At 42.6% G+C, this 20,664-nt stretch overlaps 1 protein-coding gene across 1 annotated transcript in view; it reads right to left on the bottom strand.

Moving 5' to 3' along the window:
* Positions 1-67: 67 nt before the first annotated feature.
* Positions 68-20,664, bottom strand: part of SNX27 (sorting nexin family member 27) — a 35,587-nt gene continuing 14,990 nt past the window's right edge. Inside the window, exons 4-11 of the mRNA XM_006919781.3 lie at positions 19,470-19,574; positions 16,503-16,581; positions 11,809-11,972; positions 7,354-7,443; positions 1,933-2,082; positions 1,508-1,636; positions 1,077-1,136; positions 68-252 (exon numbers count right to left, since the gene is read on the bottom strand). Coding sequence (XP_006919843.1) covers positions 205-252; positions 1,077-1,136; positions 1,508-1,636; positions 1,933-2,082; positions 7,354-7,443; positions 11,809-11,972; positions 16,503-16,581; positions 19,470-19,574 — 825 coding nt within the window. The 3' untranslated portion in view covers positions 68-204. The remainder of the gene's footprint in view (positions 253-1,076; positions 1,137-1,507; positions 1,637-1,932; positions 2,083-7,353; positions 7,444-11,808; positions 11,973-16,502; positions 16,582-19,469; positions 19,575-20,664) is intronic.

The raw sequence follows: 20,664 nt of genomic DNA, 5'->3' as shown, positions 1-20,664 counted from the left end.
ACCCCGGGTGCGGACCGAGCTGCTGTCCCCCACCGGCTCAACTCCAGAGACGTGGAATTCAGAGGGCTTATTAATAATATTTAGTTGGGGCTTTTGAATATAATGACTTTTCCTTTTTCTCGTCTTCTGTGTTAATGGTTACTCTGTCTGACATGGGACACGGAAAGGGAAGAGGATGAAGGTGAAGGGGGGGGTGAGGAAAGGCTAGGTGGCCACGTCCCTCTGCTGTGACCTTGCCGTCTGGAAAATGTTCTGAAAGGAAAGACAGACAGGAGTCACTGGGCGGCCTCGGGGGCCCACGTCGCCCCCACCCAGAGACACGCCGCAGACGGGGACAGAGCGAACGACTGCACGACGGGGTGTGACCGCCCGTTCCCGACAGGACTCCCATGTGGAGTCAGCCTTCACCACAGCTGGACGCGCCCCAGACGTCAGGGCTCTGGCCCAGCCTCCCCGTTTGACACATGAAAGAACATGGGAAAACTGGGCTCCAGGGAGACTGATTTGCCCGAAATCTCAAAGGAAAAAAAACTGGGAGAGAATCCAGATCCGGTTCCGAAGCCCGACGCCCTCCCCACTGTGCCGAGAATGTCTGTCTCCACGTTTTTTCAGAAACGTTTTCTTTGAGAATAAGTAGCTAATTATTCAGGACCTTCAAACTCTGCCCCGGCGCCGGCGGGCACTGCCAGCAGGGGCAGGAACCCGCCCACGCTCGCGTATTCCGGGTTGGCCTGGGCTTATCCAGGAACAGCTAACGCTGAGACCTGCTGCCCTGTGGGGTCGGGACCAGCGTGGAGGGCGATGACAGAAGCCAGCAGGAGGAGCCGGGGAGTCATGAGAGGGGGCAGAGCCACTGCCGCCCTCCAGACGAGGAAAGAAAGGGGTTGGGCATTTTACACGGCCAGTCAGCATCCAGAGGCCAACCTCTGGACCAGCACGCCAGCCCCCAGAGAAAGCCAGCCTAACTAACAGTCCAGGGGACACAGAGGCGGAGGGGAGGGTCCCGGGTACTTGGCCGTTGGCCTGTATGTTTTAAACGAAGATGAAAAATCCGATTCATGATTGTTTAGAATTACCTCTTTTCTCCATTTGAGCTCACAGAACACCCTCTCAAAGCATTCGTGCATGTAATTGAACTGGGAAAAAAACAGAGCAACATCACTGACTTCTCAAGACCAGGCACCACAGGCCGTGCCCTTGAACTCCTGCCCCCAACCACCCGACCTTCCCAACCCGCTCCCCAACCGCTCCGCCTAAAGAAAACCCTGCCGAGCCCAAACCCAGGCCTGGCTCCTCTCCTGCTCTCTAGCTCCTTCTAGTGGTGACTGTGAGTTGAGCGGGATGTGAAAGTGCCAATCCCAGCCCAGCCTCAAGCGAAGACAGAGTTCGAAGGGGTTCAGATTTCAGGACCACTGCTATCTCTACAGCTCCCTCTCTGCATTTAGGTTAAGGAGAACTTCAGGCCCCATCTACTTTCCCCAAGCGTGCTTCCCCGTCCACCACTCACATATGGTGTGAAGATTTTAACCCATCGAGGCTTCTTCTCCCCTCGTGCATATTCAAAACAGAAGGCCATTCCTTCTTCATCTGTGTCCCACCGCTGCATCTCATCCCACTCGAATGCTATTACCTGGTTCTAAACAACCGAGAACAAGAGGGTAAGTCTGAGAAGCGGGAGCTGGCGTAAGACCGGGCAGCGGACGAGAAATGAGTGATGTCCGCGTCGCTTTGGGAACAGGACGGTGACGGAAGGATAAAAGGTGGTGGAAGTGAGGAGGGGCAGGTGTGGGTCGCTGCTTGTTCCCTTAACCGGGCAAAACGGTTCTGACTTCACTCTGCTACCGCCACCACGGCCCCCCACCCCGCCCCCCACCCAGCAGGAACGAAAACGCAGCAAGTGAGCTAGTGGCCCGGCCCGCGCCGAAGCCTCACCTCCAGCTGGCCCTCTTCGGTGCAGGCGTGCAGTTTAAAGTGCGTGATGCTGATGGCGGTGATAACGTGCCCCTTCCTCCTGGAGTCGCAGGCACAGTGGGGGAAGATGATTTCGTTGTAGCCCTCACAGGTTCGTAGCATGTTGAGGTACTAGAATCAAAAAGGGGAAACGGTGTTGCCATGGAACTAAACCACCGTGAAGAGCCACTCGGAGGCCGCAAGAGAAAGAGCAGAGAACCCGCTCACGGGACACCTGACCACCTTGCCTCTGGTCTCACGCCCGTCACTAAGCTGGGACAGGACTCCGAGACAATCCTTTATCCCACCTCCGACCTCCAACCCTGCCCATTTCTCTCATTAAAAAAAAGAGGAAACACAACAAAGCAGGAAGAGACCCTGTAACCTCAGACGAGAAGGGAACTCACGATGCCACCAGTCTGGCCCTCGCTGGACCTAAGGGCCGGGGGTCGAAGCTCTCCTTTCAATTAAGGAAAGAGGGCTGTTCCTCCCCACCTCTCTGCAGTCAAGACACAACGATCTCCGTGATACGGCTCACGCTACCCCGATCTCATATTCATAAATGTTTAGGCTGACTTTTATTTCAAATCTGGTCATTTTACAGAAACCCAGAGTAACAAGGGATTTGCTTAAGGCCACATAAGTGGTACAACGAGGATCAGAAGACAGGTTTAACTTCTTGGTCACTGAGCCTTTATCACCAACTAGTCCCCAGATCAGCCCCACTACCCACCGGGTCTCCTTAAAAAGCATCTGGACCAAAATCAAGTGACATACGTGATCCTCACAGGTACAATGCTACGAAAGACTAAAAACGGAATCTCACCATTTACAACAACATGGATAGACCTAGAAGGTGTTATACTAAGTGAAATAAGTCAGAGAGAGACAAATACCATATGATTTCACTCTATGTAGAATCTACGGAACAAAATAAGTGAACAAAGAAACAAACAAACAGAAAGAGACTAATCCAAAGAGGTCTGTGAACTACTGAGTCTAACTTAGCTCGTCATTCTGCTGTCCGTTCTCCCCTGCAGCTGAGGCTGGCCTGTCACTCAACTCCCGATTTTGAGCTGAGAGGAGAGAGGGTAAAAGACGCGTGGAAAGCAGAGTAGAAGAGAAACAGCGAAAAGATGATTTAAAAAAACTCATGGACTCTGACCTGGTTTCCTCTCAGGGATTGCCTGGGAACCAAGCCAACAGTGTAAAAAGGGAAATAATAATAGTACCTACATCAGTTATTCACAAGCATTACAGTATTTAGCAGAGTATTTAGTGCATAATTAGGTATTCAATAAACGGTAGCTTAAAAAATAATTTTAAAGGCTCTGTTATCCTTAGCCAGAGGGCTCAACTATTTTCTCTCTCAAGAATGCCCTGTGAAGTGATAGATATGGAAACTAACTTTTCAGAACTCCAGGGAGAAAAGCACAAGAGGGAGGCAGAAGAAAGGCAGAAAGCCGAGGGCTGCTGCAGCCGGGAGCGGGCACGTGGGGGCTAAATGTGCTGTTCTTTCGACTTCATATACTAAAAAATGTCTATAATAAAACGTTGGAAGACAAAGAAGAGGGTCTTGCAACCAGACTGCCAGCACTCAATCCACGCGTCCCCCTAACAGCCATCGGAGACTTGCTACATGCTCAATGAGCAACAAGTTCTGCTCACAGATGCTTAGGACCTCTGCCAACGCCAGTGGGTGTCGCACAGCCTTGCGACTAGTTTGCTTGCGTCCTTCAACAAAAATGACTTATGTACAACATGTGTCGAGAGTTCTCTTCTTCCAGAGGTATCGTCACTGTTTTAAGAAATATTTGTTATGTTCCTAAATGGGAGTTTTACTACATAGATTTTTTAAAAGAGAGAAACATGCAGACCAAGGGATGTGACCTCGGAGGAGACGTGGACTCTGCCTGTCCTGAACTCTCCCGCTGTGACCTTGCAGAAGCTGCTCGACCTGGGGACTTCCCCTCTGCCATCTGGAAGTAAAGGACACTGCTGCCACTCTCTCTCTCATCTTGGAAGGAGGGAAAAACATCTGCTTTGGAGCCAGATAGAAATGGGTTCAGATCCTAGTTCCACTTCTGATCTCGGGTGAGAATCTTCCTCTCAGACTCCGCCCTCCTCTGCAGAGGGGGGACTGGGAGGAAAGGGGAGTCTCAGGTCCGGCAGCGATTCTCAGCTTTAAGTGGAGGGGAGTCTCAGGTCAGGCAGCGTTTCTCAGCTTTAAGTGGGCAATCTCTACATTCCTAGGTGTGCGCAAAGTGTAAAGAGACGAGACATTTAAAGTTTTACATACACCCACAATTTCCAAAGGAAAAGTGAATTTTTGTTTTCAAACAGATTTATGTTAAGGGTGTAGCTATATATTTAAAACAAAACTGTCCTGTCCATTTTCCTTTCATATTAGATTGTGAGTACTTAAATATGTACCCTAAGTTACCTCTCCTGATTCACATGCCACTTAGATGATGGCCCACATCAGGCCAGAGGAGAGGAATGACAGAGCGTGGGACATCCTGTGAATGTTCAATACTTAGCAAGACAGGTAAATATAGAAAGAGGACAGTTATTAAAGCAGAGACTCAGTACCTAACAGAACAGAACACTTTCGGCGAGTGGGTTGAGGTCCATTCTAGAAAGCTCTCTGTTCTCCCGAACAACTGGCCAAGGGTCAAACCAGGTCTAAAACTGAAATAAGGGCTTGAGAGGAACCTTAGGAGTCAACCCTCCCAAGCCCCCCGGGCAGTGATTCCGAAGCACCGAAAGTTCCAGCATCACCAGCGTCTTCTGTAAAAATCTTCACAAAAACTCGTAGGTCCTCACCCCACCCCGCTCCAGAGATTCTGGCTCAGTAAATGTGAGTGGGGGTCCAGACACCTGCATGGTGATTCCCAGGACACTCAGCTGGGGGCTACACTCTAAGAAACACTGACTTTCACATTGACTGCCTTGTGTGAAATCACTAAAAATTAACGTTGAGAAACACTAACAGAAATTGATTTGTCAGTTCAATGATGGCAAAATCAAGCCACTCCAACATAAGGAAAACGTTCCAAATGTCTATTTGTGTGCAAGTAAAAAAAAGAAAGAGAAAAAAGAAAATCTCTCCTAGGTGGTTGGATTCTCAACCATCCAGATGTGAGATTCAATCTAACTTCGTAAATAAGCAGAAAACAAAAAGATTACTGATCGCACTGGGTCTTACAAACTATGGCACAGATATGAGCTGTCCTTGGTATTCAGAGAACAAGGAAACTTACACAAAGCTTATTTATCTACCAAGAACTCTGGAGCATTCTGTCAAGATTCTACTTGATAGCTGGCAATCTGAACATCCTCCTTTTCAGAAAAGAAACCTGTTGACTTGCTGAAGTTCTCACAGTGATGTGGCAACCGGTTATGCTAATTTGACCTAATCTTAGGCCCATCAAACACACTAAGTCGCCTTAGATGATGGTATGCAGACATAAGGGCTCCAAAGGGCCATCTGAGACGGAAGTTCCAATGTACTGACCTTGACTCCGACTCAGCTAATGCCTTTGAACACCAATCCCTGAGAACATGAAATTACATCTGTACAGAATTCAAACTCTGTGGGATTTTCTTTAAAATCTGACTATAGTGTTAAGGGGCCAGTACGCACTAGTATGTTGGCACTAAGTTTTCAAGACAAGAGAATGCCATAAATGTTTAAGCATGTTTTACACTCAGTTCCAGTGACCCATGGGGAAACATATCAATGTACCAATGCACCTGAGTTCTTAACTGGGTGACTATACGATTTAAACTTGAGTCTGAAAGTGATTTCATAATAGATTACTATGCTTGTTAAATTCAGATTTTCTATATTTTGCCCTAGAACAACCCAAACCTATTTATGTCTCCAGCACCTACCTGGTACTGTGCCTGGCACGCACTTGGTGCTCCACAAGTATTTCTGGAAGATAGTGTGCCTGCAGTACTGTGCGCAGTACTAACCAGTACTGCATACTGGTATTGTCAGAGACCCTTATAAAATCATTTGATTCTGTTGGCTTTGGCAAAAAGAACTACTGCAGAGGTTGACAGTCCTTTAGTATTTGGCCCTTTTCACCAAGAAGATGCGGATGTGTTGGTCAGACTCATGCATTAATACATAGAAGACAATGTCATTATCTTAAAGAAAAGGTGGAAGTCGAGTTTTAAAATCCTGCCTCCCACATAGTAAAATTCCCTCAACCAAAATTCTGCAAATTAACAGACGTAATTCTGTGTAAGATAATTTTAGCTGCCTATTTCAGCCTGTTGGTATGCAGAGCATTCGTAGATGATTCCATGATCTTTGGCAAATCCCTAAGGCAAAGAGATTTATTACTTTCCATCGCATAAGTGATAAAATAACCATCCCAGCTAGACATAAGGTTACATGCTAAGTTCGATGGCTTACTGTGTATTCTTACTCCAACCCAATTAATTTGGATGGATAAACACTCAACATTCCCTCATAAAAAATGCACAGAAGGTACAAAGAAATTCAAGTGATCTATAAGAATCATTACCAATGCAATTACTGCCTTGTGTGAAATCATGAAAAATTATAATTGGAAAAATTTCAACCATATGTGATTTTGCCAAGAAAGAAATTTTTAAATGCTACGAGTAGAAATTTGTAAGTGTTCTTCACAAATTTTATTTTTGACAATTTTCATCCTTGGCAGATACAAACTAAAAACTAATTTTAAAACCTTTAAGAAATATTCTAAGGCGGCCTTCTCCAACAGAACTTTCTGTGATGATGAAAATGTTCTCTGAGCTGTCTAATACAGTAGCTATTAGCCACATGTGGCTATCAAACATCTGAAATGCAGCCAGGGCATCTGAGGAACTGAATTTTAAATTTTATTTCATTTAAATAAATTTAAAATTAAATTTAACTCACCACAGGAAGCTGGCAGCCATCGAACTGAACAGTACAGCTCTAGGACAGCATACTAATCAAAAGCATTACTGAGCATGAGTTTAAGCAGCTGCAAAGGTCGAAGCTATAAAAACGCATGATTCTGCAAGTGCTAAATCACAACTAAAATAATTTCTAATGTTAAAATATCAATTCACACAGAATCTTATCTTTATCATATTAAATGTGTTGCACAGCTGCTGTTTTAGAACTTTTTCTATCAACATAAATTCTATTCGGTTAATAATAATAAAGTTAAATACCTATATACAGCAAAATAAGCTCTTTGCATGCTAAATGGAGGAACGCAATGGACTTTGCTTCGAGGTCTCTAGCCCTCTATCTTTTCCTAAATTACTGAAGCCACCCGCCAGCTTGTGACATCTTTCAAAAATGACAGGAACAACAGGTTTAAGAGGTAAAAAGGAGCATTTTATAAAGAGGTTATGGGGATATAAACCTACCATGACCATTTTCCTTTGCTCATACAGCTTCTGTAACTGGTAGGACTTTTCCTCTGCTTTGATGTAACCTTTTTTCACATCATCAACAGCCTGTCACCAAAACAAAGGCAGGGAAGAAAGGAATGTAAAAATCATTATCAAGTACATTCTTGATAAAAATAGAGACACAGATCCATTTTCAGAATAACTCGTATCTCTATAAACCATCGCCATCACCAGTGAACTCTGCCACATGGAGAGATTTACTGGAATAAGCAGCATTAAGTGTCTGGTGTGTGCTCAAGGACTGTTCCAGGCACGTGAGCAATTTGGTTTCTCACTTTAACAGATTTAAATTCTGCTTAATTTACACATGTGAGACATTAGAGAATGTTAAGTGGCATAATACTGACTAAAGGTGCGCTGAAGTAGCAAAAAGGTGTGGCAGAGACAGCAAGTGATACACGCAGCCAGAACACGACAGCTCACTGCTAACTGTAGTTACCAAGGACTCAGCCAGACCCCAAAGAATAAGCTGAACAGAAGAACTGCGCGCTGAAGTCAGGGAAACAGGAATGGGTTTGAGCTTAAACATATTCAGGAGACAGATCTGCCTGGTTTGAATAAAAGGTACATGTTAGGGAACGATGAAAGATAATGCTAGAGCGGGTAGGTTAACAGATGAGGATTTGCATATGAGGGCCAAACAAATTAAGCTAAGCAGAGAATAAAACGAGGGAGCCTAATGATGTGGTACTTTAAGCATTCAGCGGAACAAGACCTTACACTAGGGTAGGAGCGACTGGAGGACAGGAAGTGATAAATCTCAGACCATGAATGGACAAAATCCCCAACAGGACTCGACACAGGCGCAAAGGTACCCGGATATAACGTGCTAATTCTAAACGACTCCAGGTTCAGCTCCATGAAACCTGCGCCCCTTCCCAACCTCACTCCACCCTAAGAAAAGATTCAAAATCTAATGGAAGGGAAAACTGGTTATTGGGAGGAAAAAAAGAACAGACAGAATCATCTGACCAGGGCATTCGGGATCTCTACACAGGCACCAGGCAGGGGCTGCCTGACCCCTCCCCAGAAGACTGCCCATCTCCTCAAGGTCGCAGTCATTCCCCAGGGTCTTTTAAGGGAAAGGAGCTACATAATAGGATGAGTTCAGGATTGAAGTCAAAAGGCTAGTTCGACTTCTAGCTCTGTCACTACCAACGTGCGCTTTCCTAAGTGACTTAAACCCTCTCAGTCTGTGAAAACAGGAATAGTACTCATCTCACAGGTAGACAACAAAACGAGAAAACAGATGTTAAGAGCTCTCTAAAGTATAGAAAAATATTTACTGTTAGTATCATTGCTCTATTCAGCTGTTAAGTTCTAAGAATCACACGTGGATATTAACATCCTGCCTGGGATGTCCTAATGGAAAGGCTGCCCATTTGTCCCCATCCCTGGCCATACAAACAAGGGCTCACGCAGGCACAGAGGATCGTATTCACAGAGGGGAATGTTCATTAAGAATGGCCACGAACACTGTCATTTATCACCAAAGACTTGGCTGCTCCAGGTCAAAGTCAAAGCAGTTACTGAAAAGCTGGGAGGAGAGGGAAAACAAACAAACAAACAAACAACTACCTACTCAGCTTCCCATGTAGCGCAGTGCTACTTAGCTAAGGGAAAAGGCTTTTCTGATGACCGTATCCCCAACACCCAGAACTGTCTTCGACTGTGAACGGCACTTAATTATCTGATGACCGGTCCCCAGGGCAGTGGTGGGGCGGAGTGAGCGTCCACTCCGGCGGCTCCATGGGATGCTGTTCACGTGGGCAGTGACAGTGCCGGCCCCTCCCTTCTCATTTCTAATCGAAGTTACACTGCCTGACAGGCCCTGAGCGGAAAACCTAAGCATCATCACACCAGAGTCTTTTCTTAATTAAAGTCATTTCTATTAAAGTAAAAGATGTACACAGTTCAAAAAATTAACAAACATTACTAAAGGGCTCCTAAGAAAAACATCAGTCTCCTGATTCCACAGCCTCGTTCTACAGAAGCAACTACTTTTAGGCACTTTAAAGTTTCTTATGATATTCCTTCTATAATTTGAAATGTCATGTTTACACTAATAATTTCTAGATTGACATTTTAGAGAATGTTGACTTGCCGTGTTAAAAAAAAAATTTTAGTTTTCTTATAACAGCCAAACATTCCTACTTCTTCCTCCTCCAGCCTCTCAATAAAAATTACATCGACACTGAGTATTATTATAATCAATACATTATTGTAAGCATGTAAACACTATTCACAACCAAGTCACGTACGAAACTGACTGCCTTTCGTGTATAGACTTTTTTTGCTGATTTAACTGTCTTGTGTTTTTATAATTTTCCATGTGACTCTCACCAATCTTCCGTAATAACCAAACACCAAACTCCTCTCTATTCACTCCAATGTTCATTTTGTAAAAGCTGTCGACAGTTCTCGTCTGCTGTTTTCTCCTCTCCTGTTCTCTTGGTCCTTGCAGGTTTACACCTTCAAAAATTCCATGACTATTAGTTTATTGAGCCCTCGAGAAGGAGCAGCTTAAATGTGTGTTCAATCTGCCAGGTTTAGCCAGAATTTGATATATCCTACCATGAGTTTTGACCTTTTAAAATTCTTTTTTAAGGAAAAGGCTCATTATCATCATTATTATCTAATATGTCATCAATTCTAAGGTGCACATTTTTTTAACATCTCTAAATTTGAGATGCATCTTACAATCATGTGTCAGTTTAATTAGCAGCTCTTTTCTCTTTCTTAGCAGTTAATAAAATAATAGTGCCTCTTACCATCGATGGCATTTTGGAATTGATGAAATACATTAGATAGTGACATCATCAAAATATGATACAAAAAAATAACTAAAATTAAGAGAAAAAATTTAATATTATTTTCCAAATGGCACGACTGTTTACCTAGTCAAGCAAAAAATCGTTTGAGCCCTCTGGCCTGCTGGGAATGTAAAACGGTGCAGCTGCTATGGAAAACAGCATGGCGGTTCCTCAAAAACTTATAAATAGAATTACCATGTGATCCAGTAATGCCAATTCTGGGTATATTAAAAGCAGGATTTTGAAGAGCTATTTACACACCCATGTTCGTAACAGCATTATTCATGATAGCCAAGACGCAGAAGAAACCCAAACGTCCACCCACAGATGACGAAACAAAATGATATATACACAGTAGAATATTATTATTTTGCCTTAGGAAAGAAATCCTGTCATAGGCTATAACATGGCTGAGCCTTGAGGACATTACGCTAAGTGAAATAAGCCAGTCACAAAAAGACAGATGCTGTGTGATTCCACTTACAGCATCAGAAAACAGACCTCAGCAGTGCCACGCTAGGGCTTACCCAATGCGGAGCTTGTACTTGAACCAGATACTCTGTCTCCTAGCTAATGACTCTTCCACTCCAACAATGCGAGAAAAGAATATTTCATTCATATTCGTGATAAAAATATGAAATATTTGGAAATTAGTTTAAGGGGACATATGGGAAACAAAACTACAGAACATTATTTGGGGAAATAAAAGAGGAGTTAAATAAAATAGAAATGCATTTAGTTGGGAACATTACATTTAATAAAAATGGGGAATCTTCTTCAGTTAAATTATGAATTTAACCAAAATTCAATGTGCTAAATTTATAATTTAACTGAAGAAGAAATTTACAGTGCTATGAAATAAGTTTAAAATTATTTCAATATTTAAAACAAAATGTTTAAAAGGAAGCAAAAAGTAAAGTATTCACTATATGGCTCTGCTATAAAGTCATGATTTGTAGAGTCATAATAATATAAACACTGACTACTGATCCAACAAATGTAATTTGCCTATATTAAGAAGATGGGAGGGATGAAAGGTATGGGCATCCGTGGAAACGGGGACGAAATGGAGTAGGAGTCTCATCTTCTATGGTGAGAAATGAAGAAATACTGCCTGAATCTGAAAAATCAAGTATGAGCAATACGACCAAGTTATAATAGAGACATGGAAGTAAGTATAAAACAAAACAAAACAACAAAAAACAAAGCTAAAAGAGGTAAAAGTGGCTGCTTAAGAAGGAAGATGAAGAAGGGCAACTATTATTTTTCATAATAACCTGTATAGAACTATCTGATATTTTAAATTCTAGGTATGTATAATTTTGATGAAAAACTTCTAAAATGGTCCATAGCCATGGTGCTCCTTTTGTTGTTTAAAAAAAAAAATAATAACAACAAGTATATTTCAAACTCTAGGACATCTTCACTTCTTAAACTTATTTATCTTCTGTGAAATGAGATAGAACATTTTATAAATTTAACTAAGATCCAGAAGACAAAGCAGGTTACCTGAGGATTCGCAATGAACTGGCAAATTGCTCTCTCCACACAAACAGAAAAAGAAATTAGGCCTTTCCAGGAAGATCAATTCACCCACCTGATGAAAGAAGTAGGTAACAGCAAGGTCATTGTCATTTAAGAGGATTTCTTCTTCTGTTGTAAAGAGCCACTTTCGAATGGTCAGACAGGTGCCTGGCACAGCTGATGTGTAATTCTGGACGTAGAGTTTATGAGGAAATTCGTTCGGTGCCAGCTTACGCACTGAAGAAAAGACAAAACAAAGAAAGCCAGAGTGAAAAGACACATGAGGAATTTCCCCAGTGTAAACTGCAGACACAGCGTGAACGGCCAGACCACCTATGGCAGCTTATCCTTAACCTGACTATCCGCTTAGATCCACCGAGGAGCAATGTCTTGGGATCACCAAATAACCTTCTGTCTAGCCAAATCTGTCCCTTCTATGACTATAGCCAGTTGAACCTCAAACTACTAAATTCTATCACCTGAACGACACATTGTTCAGTTAACATGCTGACTCTGCATGTTACTCAGTTAAAATTTCAAACTCAGTTAAAATATCTGATCCATTATCTGGTAAGTTACAGTGATGTCCACTGATCATCTTTAAAGCAAGCCTCTCCTCTCGCCCAGCTACGGTGCATTGAGAGTCCCTCATGTGGCAATTTTCAACGAACTGCTTTTATTGTTAAGAGCTGAAAGGCTCTCCGCTCCCACCCCTGACTCTAAGACATTCATCAGAGTGAAAAGTGTCTTCTGAGTAAGGTTATTTCCTCTTCCTGACAATGGACCAGCAAGGTAAAGCACTACCGCTCTGAATTTCTATATTGCTTTTCTTTGGAAAGGCTGAGTTTTCTTCTCTTGATATTTACTTGGCTTTATAACACTGCAAAAGACATTAAATATTTCCCATTTTAGTTAATAACTAAAGCTTATAAAAGAAGGGTAAGACTAGAATCCAAATGTCCTGGCTCCTTAACAATCCTTCATAACATTTACATCTGCCTAGTTAGACTGTAGGGAATTGGGAAGAATAATAGGGAGATGGCTGCTTCAGTGGGAATCAAAGTTGGTCTACCTTGACCTGGGGTGGCAAGGCAATCCAAATCTACCAAACTCTCCCCATTTCCAAGAAGAGAAAGGTTTGATCAATCAGTGTTATCTATCGTTTCTGGCCTTAGCCTATATATGTGGAAAAGACCCATAAACTGTAGGAAATCTGTGTCATTCAGAGCAGCACTTAGACTTTCTCCCCCACTTTGTGGTCTCAACACAACCAACGTGGCTGTCATCCCCAGCTTTTACAAATAACATAGAAGAGAAGCTTCCTACCACCACGCAATAAAATTTCCTAGGGAGAGGGTATCTATCTACAAAGAAACTTAAAGATATGCATTAAAGCAACTTATTTATGGCTTTTAGCAATTTCTTTCTTTCTAACTTCCAAAACAAAAAGCTATTGTTGGCTTCCGGTCAAGACAGTGGAGTAGGTAAACGCTATACCCACCTCCTGCCACAACCACAACAAAATTGCACCTGAACTACAGAACAACCATCACTGAGAACCGCCTGAAGTCTAGCCGAACAGAGCAGAGGTCCTATAATTCAGGACACACAGAAGAAGCCACGCTGAGGCAGGAGTGGACAGGCGGACCGGGCTGGTCCTACACCCACGTGTGGCGGTTAAGAACCAGCAGGGCTAGCTCGGCTGCGGAGGTCCCCTCCCAGGAGTGAGGGATCCCAACTCCACACTGGGCTACCCAGCCCAGGGTTCCAGGGCCAGGAAGAGAAGTCCCCATAACTCTGGATGTGAAAACCAGCAGGGATGGTAGCTGAGTGGGTCGGGGGGCTGCTAGAGTCCCAGGCATTTTCCTTAAAAGGCCCGCGCAGGAACTCACCACTGACGGACGCACTCGCTCCGAGCTCCAGCGTACGGCGGCAGCTCAAAAGGCGCCAGGGACACACGGGGAGCACTGAGTTATCTGGCTTCAGGGTGAAGGCTGGAGGGGCAGCTTACGTCCAGACAGAAGTGCTGGCAGAGCCACTGTTCTTTTGTTGAGCCCTCCCCGCATTCAGCCTGCACATGCAGGTGGCCGCCATTACTGAGTCTCCATCAACCTGGCTGACACCATTCACCCCTCTCTGGTGATCCCCCAAGACCCCACCTCACCCAACATGCGGGCCCACCCAAGCCACTTCCAGTGGCTTTTTCATACAAATGGCCTGCCTTGGCTCATGCTGCAGCCTTTCCTAAAATCTCTCAAAGGCTCACAAACCCCAAATAAGCAGCATCTGCCTCAGTGTCCTACACCTCTTGCTAAGCAGCCCCAAGCCTGGCACTAGTGGCAGCCAGCTTCAGTTCACAGATTAGCCTCTTCGAGGCACCGCCAAGCCCAGCACAAGTGACATCCACCTACAGATAACTCTAGTTCATAACAAGTGGTCTCGAGCAGGGCACAGGCAGTGGCTGACCTTGGCACGCACCGGGGCCCCCCACCCTACCCCGAGGCTCCAGAACCAACACACCTGGTGGCTAGCCTCGGACCAAACCAGAGCATCACCCGACCACCTCCGCAAACAACACACCCAAAGGACAGACTCGGCTGGGACCAGAGCCCTGCTAAAGCGAATCCTTTTCTATAGGGTCGGCTCCTGCATGACAGCCCCTCCACTGTAGTCACAGCCAGTCCTCACGGCCAACCAGCCTGAGGGTCAGTCCCTCCCACTGAGGTGCCAACAGCAATCAAGGCTCAACCACAATGGGAAGGCATACACGACCCACAAAAGAGACATACCCAGAGCACCCGCCTCAGGTGACCAGGCAGACTGTGCCACTGGGCCCCACTCACTACTTAAGGCCACGCTACCAAGACCGGGAGATATAGCAGCTCTACCCAATACACAGAAACAAACACAGGGAGGCAGCCAAGGTAAGAAGACAAAGAAACATTTTCCAAATTAAAAGGGAACAAAGTTCCAGAAAAAGAACTAAATGAGATGGAGACAAGCAATCTACCAGATGAGAAGTTCAAACACTGGTTATAAGGATGCTCAATGATCTAAGTGAGAACTTCGACGAAGAGATAGGGAACATAAAAATGGAGGTAGAAAACATGAAAAAGAACCAGTCAGAAACAAAGAACACAATGACTGGAATGAAGACACATTAAAAGGAATCGACAGCAGATGAGATGAAGCGGAGGACTGAACCAGTGATTTGGAAAACAAGGTAACAGAAAACGCCCAACTGGAACAGCCAAAAAAAGAATCCAATAAAACGAGACTAGTTTAAGGGGCCTCTGGGACATCAAGTATACCAACATTCACATCATGGGGGTACCAGAGGAGAGAGAGCAAGGAACTGAAAACCTATTTGAAGCATTAATGATGAAAAACTTCCCTAACCTGGCAAAGTAAATAAACATACAAGCCCGGGAAATACAGAGAGTCCCAAAAAAGATGAACCCAAAGAGGCTGGGAGCTCCCATAAGACTGTCGGCTGAGTTCTCAGCAGAGACTATGCAGGCCAGAAGGGACTGGCACAAAATATTCAAAGTGATGAAAAGCAAGGACCTAAACCAAGATGATTCTACCCAGCAAAGCTATCATTTAGAATCAAAGGACAGATTAAGAGCTTCCCAGACAAGAAAAAGCTAGAGTTCATTACCACGAAACCAGTATTACAAGAAATGTTAAAGGAACTTCTTTAAAAACAAGAGGCGGGGCGGGGAGAGATAAAAAATATTAATAATAAAATGGCAGTAACTACATACCTATCATCAATTTCTTTAAATGTAAATGAACTAAATGCTCCAATCCAAAGACATAGGGTGGCTGAACGGATAAGACCCAAGTGTCTATCCACAGACAATTGGATAAAAATGTGGTACATATATACAATGGAATATTACTTGGCCACAAAAAAAAAAAAAAGAATAAAATCTTTCCATTTGCAACAACATGGATGGACCTAGAAGGTATTATACTAAGTGAAATAAGTGTGACAGAGAAAGACAAATACCATATTATTTCATTTATATATAGAATTAAAAAACAAAATAATTGAACAAATAAAATAGAAACAAACTCACGGATACAGAGAACAACCTGATGGTTGCCAGATGGCAGGGGGTTGGGGGATTGGGTGAAACGGGGGAAGGGACTAAGAAGCACAAATTGGTAGTTACAAAATAGTCACGGGGATGTAAAGCACAGCACAGGGACTATAATGACTATGTCTCTGGTGTCAGATGGGTAGGAGATTTACTGGGGCGAACACTCCATAAGTTATACAAACGTCTAATAACTATGCCGTACTCCTGAAACTAATATACTATTGTATGTCCATTGTAATTGAAAAATAAAAAATTATTTTAAAAAAAGCAATTCTTAATCTACAAAAACCATAAAGTATGCTAAAACAAGTTGTGGCTAAATAGAATATCTCCTTTGTTAAGGCTGTTTTATTGAAACATATTAATTTTGAACCTCTGATTTAAAAGAACCTCACGGACCTATCTGCCTCAGCGCTGGGTGCAAGTAACTTATACTCACAAAAGTGAAGAAAGGATCACCAGTGACACCAGTGACCAGACGTGCTGTGACCTGGGCTTAACGGGACTTGCCCGGTCTCGTACTGGCGTGGGATCCCCCTGCTCTGCAGCTCTTCTCCGGGCAAACAGTGTCAGTCTGACAGCTTCTGGGGGCTTCAGTCCGACAGCATTAGAATAAAATACCTCCGCACAAAACTTAGTATTGGCCACTGGCACTTACCGAAGGAATGGTTGATCACTTCGAATAAGGCAAAGTAATTCACCGTCATGCTGTCCATGCCGACCTTTGCTGCAATCGCCTAAAGAGGAAACGGGAGAGATTAGCTGGATTCAGGGACGCTATGACGGGCAGTGCCGTGGGAAGACACGGACGCAGGCACGCGGTGCGGGGGGAGGGCACGGCTCCTGCCACGTCGGTTTCACGGACACTAAATTCATGGTCATTGCTGTTTTTTCTTTGTATGTGTGGGTACATGCACACATACGCACATACGAAATTAAAGAGAAAAAAATACCCCCCCGTATTGGATCCAAACCATATGATCTCTAAATATGAGTATCTCCCCTCCAATTCAAGCTGATAATAATCTCTCATTAAATATCAGCTTTCCTCTCTGAAGTGTGACTTCATTCCACAAGGGTTTTTTTTAATAGCACTTACAAGAAATGTGCTCGATAAGGTCAGATCTTAAGAGGAAAGCAAATTCTTAAATACCCGATCTTATACATTTGGCCTACATTTAACATAGGCTGCTAACATACAAAATCTACATCACTGGTTCTTGAGATTAAAATACTGTATATCAGTTTTGTTCGTGCTTCCCATGTTTTTCTGGTTTGGTTTTCAGATGATCCACGTCTCAGGCTGGGGATCTCCATTTCCTACCCTCATCAATATCCACAAAAAAAGACCAAAATTTTGGGAAAAAAGAGACATTTTAAACGAGTATTGGTCCTTCTCTCTAGGAACTAAGGTCCTTAATACAACAAATAAAAAGAAATTGAAAGGCTCCTCGTGAAAGTAAATGAAAATTGAAATTACATACAAATAAGAACAAAATGCAAAGCAAAAAATACAAACTAGCAGTATCGAAATTCCTATTCAAGACCAGTCCCCTTATAAATAAGGTAATAAGGTGTTAATTGAACAAGATAAAATTGTTGAATATTAATGTCTTAGTAAAACACACACGGTTATATCTTTCTTCCCGTATCTGCTCACATACAGACCTAGGTCCACCCCTGATATGAGGCAGGAGCTGGAGATTCTAAGTGTTCCAAGTTACTTCTATACTGCACTGGATAGAAACTGAAATGCTCTCAAGGTTTGGAAAATGGCTTATGGCTGGAAGTCTCAATTACAAGGTGAGGGGGAAAAGTAAAAAATACATTAGGCCTTGCTAGAGAAATATTGGGGGAATAAAAACCAAAGGAAACAAACATCAGCAAACTATAAAATTAACATTTTCCTTACAACCACGCCATTTTATAGAAACACCTGAGATCCTGCCCATATCCTTCACCATGGTATACAGCACATATGTAAATGTATGGGGAGCAGATTTGTTTGTTTGCTACAAAGAGAAATAAACATTAATATCCAGAAACCTGTAGTCTCCCTCAAAATCTTGATCAAATCTGGATTAAAGAACCAATGAAAAGGCCTAAAAGCAACAACTATTCCCAGTACCTAGACCATGATCTTTAAACACCATTTCTCCCTGAAAGGAAACAGGACTCCTTGGGAAGTGGCTGCTTCTTGATCTAGCATAGGAAACACACAAGGATGAGCCCAGAACACCCTGCTGTACTGAAACAAAGTACAATTAATATCACAAAGAAATGGGCTGCACCAAGAGCACAGGTGCAGACATGAAGGAGCATCCACTGGCCAAGATAAAACAACCTGACAATCAAAAAGATAACATTTGCTATTGATTAAATCATCCTGAATTCCTAAAAACCCACGTGATACTAAAAGAGTAATTACCTCATTGGAATCAACTAGGGTATCAATTCTTTACTCTGAAAACTGACAGCAAAAGGAAAAAATTAAATATTTACCCCTCCTTTAACTACAAACTGTATTTCAGAATAACTAAACAGCTTTAGTTGATAAGAAAACGTTCTTTACAGAATTCTAGTTAATAAATATGAAGAAATGAGAGAATTAGAAAATCAGCATTTTGCAACTCTTAAAGAAGTTATAGGTTAAGGCGGCAATCATTGGTGATACACTGATCTGACAAAAGATCAGTGAAGAACTTCACACTGAAGAGATCAGGTTATCACCACCTAAACCTACCGATCAATCATTAAAAGTGAATAACCAGATATCGTATATCTCTTACTGATAAGCAATATGAAGCATATAATACCAATTATGAAGTATTCTTATCAAAAAAGCTGAACCTGAATCTAATCAAGCCTCCATTTACGGAAAATATAAGGAAACGGAAAGCCATATTAAATGACGCGAACGGATAAAAAGAAACAAATAGATAAATTCAAAATGCGGGACATTCCTCAGGACACAGACCCGATTTCTGCGATAAACGCCGGCGTGGGGAACGCTGGAGAGGGAGCAAAGACCGCGCTGTTCTGAAGGAGACACGGAAACCAAGCGCGGCACAGGGCCTTATGCAGACCCAGACTCTGACCAACCACGAAAAATCCTTTTTAGATAAATGGGAAAATACAGCTATCAGTTTGTCACTAATTAATAACAAGGAAGTACTGTTAATTTTTTAGGTTTGATAATGGCTTTGTGGTTCTGTAAGAAGAATGTCCGTATTTTTTAGAAATGTATACTGAAATACATACGGTCCAATAACATGAAATTTGCTTTAAAAATATTTAAACAAAGAAGAAAAGGATATATAACGTGAATGTGACAAAACCTTGATGACTATTAAATATGAGTGATGAATAGACAGAGGTTCATTGTACTATTTTGTTTTGAGGCACATTACAAAGTTTTTTTACAATTAAAGGGGGGGACTAATCAGAACCACGACAATCCGCGATATTTACTTTAATAATAGCATCAACAATAGTAGCTAACATTTAATGAACCTGTATGTGCCAGATAGATACTCCAAGCCCTGTACATACAGTAACTCGTCTAACCTATCTTCCTCAGCTTTAAAGCACACAGTGCAAGTCTACGTGGTCGTGTTTACTTTACCTGGTACACCTGGTCTGTAGTGCTGTTCTTTTTAACCCTGACCGTAACTGCCGTCCCGTCTGGCAGCGCGACTCTCAGCTCTACGTCCGACACGCCGTTGTAGTTCTGGAGAAGAGACACAGAGAGAGTTTAGGACCCAGCGTGTCCCTGCTGTCCCTGTAACATGCTGGCTAAACAACAGCCTCAATATGTGATAGAGAAACGTGAGAGATCTTGTAAGTTTACAAGTCATAAAGCTGACTTTAGGTAAGGCAGACGTTAGCCTTTAAGATGAATACAGAAGGAAATATGTTGAAGCCAACATGTTCACATTTTAAAACAGAAAATTTATGTGAAACAGTCTGGGTCAAGCACAGATGAGTTTTGGCTTACTTTCAAATATTCAGAACTCACAAATGAGAAGACAAGTGAAAGCAGTAGTTTCAACAAATATTGTCTGGTTTTTTATGGTCAGGCCATGCTGGATTAGCTCAATTAGTATTCTAAGCTCCTTTCTGAATCTGAAATAATCATGACACCTTTGAAAGGAAAAATAGATGAAACTCAGAAATCTGAGTTAGCCTGATGCCCAATTTTATTCTAGCTAAGAGTAAACAATTTTAATCCTCCTTAATCCAAGAAATCCTTCTCTCATATTGCTTTTGATGATTACAATATTCCTCTAACAGATTTTTGACGTTGTAGAGATAAACGACTATTTAGGAATAAGTCCATCTTCATTTACTACTTTAAAAAAAAAAAGTACTATTCACTGCCTAAAACTATCTTAAGCATTACTTTGTTATAAGTCCTTGTCTGAGAGAAATTTATAATCTAGTTGGGAAAATAAGACACAGACATATAAAATAATCAATAGATAATACACTATTTAATACAGTATCACTACATATTCATTCTTCTATTCAATTAATATTTATTAAACACCTATAATATGCCTGATATTGTGATAAAGCACTGGGAATATAAAGATGATCAAGATTTAGCTACTGTTCTGGAGATCTCACATACAGAATGGTGACCGGGCAATTTGCTAAGAGGGTAGATCTTAAGCCTTCTCACCATGGATGGAAGGAAGGGAGGATGGATGAATGGATAGATGGATAGATGGATGGAAAGATGGACGGAAGGAAGGATGGAAGGAAGGACGGAAGGAAGGAAGGGGTAACCAAGTGATGAAGATATTAATTAGCTTGAA

This window comes from Pteropus alecto, unplaced genomic scaffold, assembly GCF_000325575.1.
Source record: "Pteropus alecto unplaced genomic scaffold, ASM32557v1 scaffold106, whole genome shotgun sequence".
Taxonomy (NCBI): Eukaryota; Metazoa; Chordata; class Mammalia; order Chiroptera; family Pteropodidae; genus Pteropus; species Pteropus alecto.
Note: the sequence above shows the minus strand (reverse complement) of the source record. Positions and strands in the feature narration are given on the sequence as shown.